This window comes from Microtus ochrogaster, chromosome 7, assembly GCF_000317375.1.
Source record: "Microtus ochrogaster isolate Prairie Vole_2 chromosome 7, MicOch1.0, whole genome shotgun sequence".
In the NCBI taxonomy this organism is placed as follows: Eukaryota; Metazoa; Chordata; class Mammalia; order Rodentia; family Cricetidae; genus Microtus; species Microtus ochrogaster.
Window position 1 is genome coordinate 25,819,923 of NC_022014.1, and position 7,077 is coordinate 25,826,999.

The following is a 7,077-nucleotide window of genomic DNA, read 5'->3' on the forward strand; positions in this document are numbered from 1 at the left end:
CTCTTGTAGACCAGGCTGGTCTCAAACTCACAGAGATCCGCCTGCCTCTGCCTCCTGAGTGCTGGGATTAAAGGCGTGCGCCACCACCGCCCGACTACTATCCTCCAAGGTAAACTGCAAAAAAGACCAGATTTTCTTCCTTTTAACAGAGCTGACCCCCTGGCTGCACGGAGGCCTTTATAGCTTCATCACTAAGCAATTTGCAAAGTTATAACCACTTACTTAGTGGTTACCATGTAGCAAACTCCATGACCCATAAACTCAATTGATCCTCAGAATTACTCTAGAAAGTAGTATAGTTACTTTGCATCTTGCGAAGAAAAAAGACAGAAGCCAAAAGACTAGAACCCTTTATCACTGAGCTGTATCCCTAGCCCATTTTAGTCATTTGGCTAGTTTTTAAAACAGTTTCATTCTGTTGCCTTAGGCTGGTTGGTCTGTCACTATGTATCCCAGCTGGCCTTGCAATCCTCCTGCCTCAGCCAACCAGTGCTGAGATTACAGATAGGCGCCACAGTGCTTGTCAATGTTTGTTTTTTTGGAGCAGAGTCTCACTCTGTAGTTTAGGCATCAAGTCTAGTTCTCATTTGATTTTGTGGAAGTCAAACCCCACTGCAGCAGTGGAGTTTCTCAGTAGCAGCTTGACGGCTATGGACACTAGGGGGAGATACAGGGCAAGCAGAGCACACCGCATCACCCTGAGGAACTGGCTGGTTGGCGGATCTTGGCTGTAATTCAGTCCCTGTTGACAGCAGCTGTGTCTTGACTGAGTCCCTTAGTGCTGGCCCCACATAATCATGCACACCTAAAATGGAAGTTTTACAAACATCCACTCAAGGACAGAGACTCTGCCCCCAGAGAAACCAACTCCAGACAACTGGCCATCAGCAACATGACACACGTGGTAGCCATTGAAGGCATTTTTTTTTTTTTTGAGGGTTTCTCTATAGCTTTTGGTGCCTGTCCCAGAACTAGCTCTTGTAGACCAGGCTAGCCTCAAACTCACAGAGATACGCCTGCCTCTGCCTCCCAAGTGCTGGGATTAAAGGCGTGCGCCACCACTGCCAAGCTTGAGGGCATTTTTAAGATTGCCCCATTTCCCAAACCAAACTCAGCTCCAGTAACCCCATCATGGAGCTGAACTTCTAGTGAATTCTGAGTGGTGCAATAAAACATCAGCAGTGATAGAAGATGGTCTGCATCCTACTGTCTTACTGCTGCCATTAGCCACGTGTGGATATTCAATATGATGAAATACAGCAGGTGCCATTTTGTTTGTTTTACATTTTATTTTATGTCTTGGGGTGGGTTTGCCTGCAGGGAGTCTGTGCACCACATACATGCAGTGCCCTAGGAGGCCAGAAAAAAGATATTTACATTGCGATTCATAACAGTAGCAAAATTACAGTTGTAAAGTAGCAATGAAAATAATTGTATGGTTGGGGTCACCGCAACTTGAGGGTTGCAGCATTAGGAAGGTTGAGAACCACTGCTCTAGCAAGAGGTAGACTCTTGTGAGCCCTTCCATGGTCCCATGCAATCCTCTTAGACTTTCCTCCACTTCTCTCCATGTTACTCCCCCTCCGTCTTACACTTCTCATTCACATGGAGCCCATGCTCTAGCCTTCACCTGTCAGGGCTGCTTCCATCGGGGTATTTGCTCTACCATCAGACACCACATGGATGGTACCCACCTCCTCCTGTCACCTTCCCTGACCACCCTACTTAAAACCTCACCCCTTTGCCTTAAAACCTACACTTACCTTTGCCCCATATCCCATCTACCCAGAGTTTACTTGTCTATTACTTTCCCTTTAAGTACCAGGAGGGCAAGGATTTTTTTAAATTTTTTTTTTTTTTTTTTTTTTTTTGGTTTTTCGAGACAGGGTTTCTCTGTGGTTTTGGAGCCTGTCCTGGAACTAGCTCTTGTAGACCAGGCTGGTCTCGAACTCACAGAGATCCACCTACCTCTGCCTCCCGAGTGCTGGGATTAAAGGCGTGCGCCACCACCGCCCGGCTTAAATTTTTTTTTAATATTTATTTATTTATTATGTATACAGCATTCCTTCCATGTATGCCTGCAGGCCCAAAGAGGGCACCAGACCCTATTACAGATGGTTGTGAGCCACCATATGGTTGCTGGGAATTGAACTCAAGACCTTTGGAAGAGCAGGCAATGCTCTTAAACTCTGAGCCATCTCTCCAGCCCGAGGGCAAGGATTTTTGTCTGTACCTTTGACTGAGATGATTCCCAGCATCTAGAACCCCTGGAACAGAGTAAAACTACTCCAGAACTACTCAATGAATTCATTCATGGAATCTGGCCAAGAGGCCAACCAGAGAAAGTTCTAGAAGTGAGACTCACTGTGAACATAGCATTGTTCAGGGGGTCAAGAGACCTGGGTTCAGGTTCACCAAGTGCATCAACTTCAACTATTTCCTGATCTATAAGATGGGAAGATGAATCTTTATCCTTCCTCCCTCACAGGGTTGCTGAAATACCAAACACAAAATCCTGTTGAGGGAGGGCCATGAGGGGAAGGGAAAAGGAGTATGCATGCATGCCTCTGAATAAGAGGCTTGCCCAGGTGAATCCTCAGGAGGACATCACCTGCAGAAACGATGCTGATGATAACAAGATTCAACTCACTGAGAGATGGTGGTGGCCAGCTGGATCTCGGCAATGCAGAACACTTTGTTCCTGCAGTCCTTCTCATAGGGCAGCTGTCACCAGACAAAGACAAGCAGAGTTAGCCCTGGGACCTTACCTTTCCACTGACCCTGACTCCCACCTTCTCCTTGGGGTACTTCTGCCCATCATGTTCTCCTGCTTGAAGAAGCATTGCTCGAAGAGAGTGATGGCTGACAGCTGGGACTGTGCCCGCATGGCCAAAAGAGCTATGTGTGCGATATTCCTAGACAATACGGGCACACAGTGATCCAGGCCTTTAGCCAAGCTCAAATGTGGAGTGACCTTTGCGGAATGATAGGCACGCTGTCGTACTAATATTGTGTGCATCCCTCTGCCTCTAACATCTGGGAGGACAAACCTTTGTGAAGCAAAGCTTCCTTAGTCCTTTGGGGTGTAGGCTGAAACGAGTGTAGGAACAGGAACTGACCAAATACTATAGGTGAATCCGTGCCAACACCCTCCCCCACTGTGGGTAGGTTAGCTGTGGGTAAGTCTCCTGGGCACGTTAGCTACTTCTCTTGTAATTCTGCACACACATTGCAACTAAATCAGAGTCCCATCTGCTTGTCATCCTAGAACTAGGAATACTGTGGCATCGTGGTGAGTTTGAGGCCTGGGCTACACAGCAAGACTACACAGAGAAAAAGAAAAAGAGACACATTTTGTTCAGAAGCTCTCTTCAAGATTGAAAAATCTCAATTTGAGTTGAAATAAAAAAGTGTTCTAACATAGCCAAGTGTAGTTTTTTGCAGTGAAGGAAACAGCCAACCCTCCACCCCCACCTCCCCACATCCCCCACCCACCCTCCCCAACCCCTCCGCCTCCTAGGAGCTGTCTCTAGCTCTCCAGCAGCTGGAGATCACTGCAGCAGCTTTCTGCAGGGAGAGCATCATGGGCTGGACTTGGAGTGGGAGCCCAGAGCTTGAAAGGAGACCATGCATTTGCCAGAAAAGAAAGGTGCAATTTGCAAGTCACAGTGCGGCGCTCTCTCTAACTGGATCAACAAATCTGTGCTGTCTTATTTGTGTTTATTCTGGTGCTCGGCTTGAAACCTAGGGCCCACACTTGGGTCCTGTTTTTTACATTTAAATTTTATTTATCTTTACTGCATGTCGTATACAACCCATGTGTGAGAGTGTAGGCACATGCATGCCACAGGGTGTCAGAAAGACAGCTTTCAGACATCGTTTCTCTCCCTCTGTGGGGGATCAGCGAACTGAACACTGACCACCAGGCTTGCACAGCCAGGGCACCTACGTTCTCCATCTAACCCTGATGAAAGACAACACGGTTAACCCATTTTAGCTCCCAGCTACAACTCATCTCTGCTAACATCTGTGTACCCACAGCGCCTTCCCTTTCCTCATCCCTTTTATTGATGGAATAAATATTTTAAAACCTCTTCCCAAAACCATCACAGTAATAATTGACAATGACTTACACTGTTAAGCAGAAAATATATATCTCAAATTTTCTCCCTAAAATACTCAGTTACAAAAAGGAATGGGGCCGGGCGGTGCTGGTACACGCCTTTAATCCCAGCACTCGGGAGGCAGAGGCAGAGGATCTCTGTGACTTCAAGGCCAATCTGGTTACAGAGCGAGTTCCAGGACAGGCTCCAACGCTACACAGAGAATCCCTGTCTCGAAAAACCTCCCCCACCCCCCAAAAAGGGGGGAGATGGGAGCAGGAATAGTACAATCAAGGCTGTGATGCACCTACCAAAACACACAGCCTGGATCTAACTGAGGAAACTCCAGAAATAACCAAGGGACAGGCTAACAAAACGACTGCCCTACATCCTCCAAGCTGTCAGGGTCCTTAGAGACAAAAAACAAAAGCTGGGTCTGGTGTTGAATACTTGTAGTCCTAGCTTGGAAGGCGGAAGGTCATCCTTGGCTATATAGGGAGTTCAAGGCTAGCCTGAACTATGAGACTCAGTTGCAAAATACAAATAAAGATGTCTGGAGAGATGGCTCAACAGTTAAGAGCATGAGCTACTCTTCCAGAGGTCCTGGATTCAATTCCCAGCACCCACACGGTGGCTCACAACCATCTGTAATGGGATCTGATTCCCTCTTCTGGTGTGCAAGGAGACAGAGGACTCACATGTATTTAAACATATAAATACATAAATCTTTGCCAGGTGGTAGTGGCACACACCTTTAATATCAGCACTTGGGAAGCAGAGGCAGGTGGATAGTTTGAGGCCCGCCTGGTCTACAGAGTGAATTCCAGGACAGCCAGGGCTACACAGGAGAAACCCTGTCTCAAAAAACCAAAATAATATATAAATAAACATAAAAATAAAGACAAGGAAAGACATAAGTCAATAATTCTAGATTAAAAATGACTAAGATAAATGACAATAAAAGATCCTAGATTTATTTATTTTAATTTATTATTGATTGATCAATTGATAAAGGGTCTCACTGTCCAGCCATGGAAGATCTTGGACTTTTGCTTTTTCTGCCTCTATCTCTTAAATTCTGGGATTACAGTCAGGGGCCGCAGGAGGCCTAGTTTTATTGAGTACTAGGAATGGATCATACGACTCCACGTATCCTACACAAGCATCCTGCCAGCTAAGCTACATCCCCAAGAACTTTTTTTCTTTTGCCAAACAGCAAGTTACTAGAATACCAAACAAACTATGGATAAACTTGTACAGTAGATAGCAGTACTCCTTCAGTGTTAAACTGATTTCATCCATCGTGCTGTGGCAGAGAATAGCCCTGTTTTTAGGAACTATATACTGAGCATGGGGATGAAGAGGATCAGATCTGCAACTTATTCTCAAACGAGAATTCTTTGGATTTTTTTCCTTTTAGACAGGGTCCAACTATGTTGCTCTGGGTGGCTTGGAACTTGCTATGTGAAATCGACCGGCTTGCACCTCACAGAGATCTGTCCTCAGTCATTGCTCCCTGAATGCTGCAGTTAAAGAAGTATGCCACCACACCCACCCCAACTACTACTTTTTAATATTCTTTCTTTCACTTCTTTATCCCTGATGATTCCTCTCTACTCTGGAAGTAGAGATTGGCAGAGGACCATAGGAGCCACAGCCTGGGAAAGGGCTAAGTCACCTTAGGCACGAGAGGATTAGAAAATCTAGCTCTTTTATCTTTCCTTAGTCATGAGAAAGCTACACTGATTGGGCACCTAGAGGTAGGTGCAGGCTTGGTGAGCCAGACACCTCAGCATGAAGGCTCTAGCAGAGCCTGAGCAAGCAAGCATATCCAAGAACCTCCTCTCTGCATCTCAGGGCAGGACAGCGCCAGTGCAGCACCCACAAGGGACCCACCACCATCCTCAGATACCATGCAAAGAGAGCTCCAGTACACAGCATGTCCACGTGTGTCACTAAGCATGCAGGGAGCGCACTGTGGGAACAAGCCCAGGGCAACAGCCAGAGACCTGCTACCCACCAGTGAGCAATGAGCAGCAAGCATCTCAAGGGTCCCCAGGCCCCACTGACACAGTCTGATGACCCTCCCTCCCAACTCTCGCCGTCTTTGAAGTGAGGGGAGCAAGTATTCAGTGTGGGATGTTCCCCAAGAAAATCGGGTCCTTCCTGTCGAAAGAGTCACCTGGAAGATGGCAGAGGGGTCCTTGTAGTGGTTCAGGATGGGGTTGGGGTGGTCCTTCCTTCCTTCAGCGTCCTGGAACTCATAGCTGACCTCGATGGTGATGTTGGAAAAGCAGTCCCCCTCACAAAACTGTGGGTGACCGAGGAAGGCAAGGTCAGAGGGGAATGTGAAGAGGAAATGAACAGTGACAGCAATGACCAGGAAGTCTTCCAAAAGACCCAGGCCCTCAAGTAAGCCACCAAGAGCTTTGGAAGTTTCCCCAGTCTGCCCCACCCTTAGGTCTTGGGGATCTCTGAGGTTCTCACCCCAGTCACAAAGGCTTAGACTTTGTGTGGCGGGCAAACAGGAGTCATGGAGGGAAGAGTCATGGTCACATGTGAGACAACAAAGATCTCCAACCAACATGGAAGGATATTGAGGAGTAGAGCCTGAAAACAGGAGGCGGTAGGGGAGGCCATTTGCTAGGCTCTGCTTACAGGAGCTCTCGTCAGAATAAGAGCATGGAGGGCTGGCGAGAGGTTTGGTGTGGAAAGGTGTTGCTGCCAAGCCTGCCGCCCTGAGATTCATTTCCAGCACCCACATGATAGAAGGGAGACTGGCTCCCACAGGCTGTGCTCTGGCTTCATGTATACATTGTGAAATATATAAACAGACAAATAAATAAAAAACTTTTAGGACAACCTCTAAAGCTACAGAGAAACCCTGTCTCGAAAAAACAAAAAAAAAAAAAGTTTTAGCCGGGCGGTGGTGGCGCACGCCTTTAATCCCAGCACTCGGGAGGCAGAGGCAGGC

General features: G+C 47.1%; 1 protein-coding gene across 1 annotated transcript in view; it reads right to left on the minus strand.

Annotated features, from left to right (window-relative positions):
* Nucleotides 1–7,077, minus strand: part of Itgae (integrin subunit alpha E) — a 46,973-nt gene that overhangs the window by 17,389 nt on the left and 22,507 nt on the right. Inside the window, exons 19-20 of the mRNA XM_005350273.2 lie at nt 6,286–6,414; nt 2,651–2,724 (exon numbers count right to left, since the gene is read on the minus strand). Of these exons, the coding sequence (XP_005350330.1) occupies nt 2,651–2,724; nt 6,286–6,414 (203 nt within the window). The remainder of the gene's footprint in view (nt 1–2,650; nt 2,725–6,285; nt 6,415–7,077) is intronic.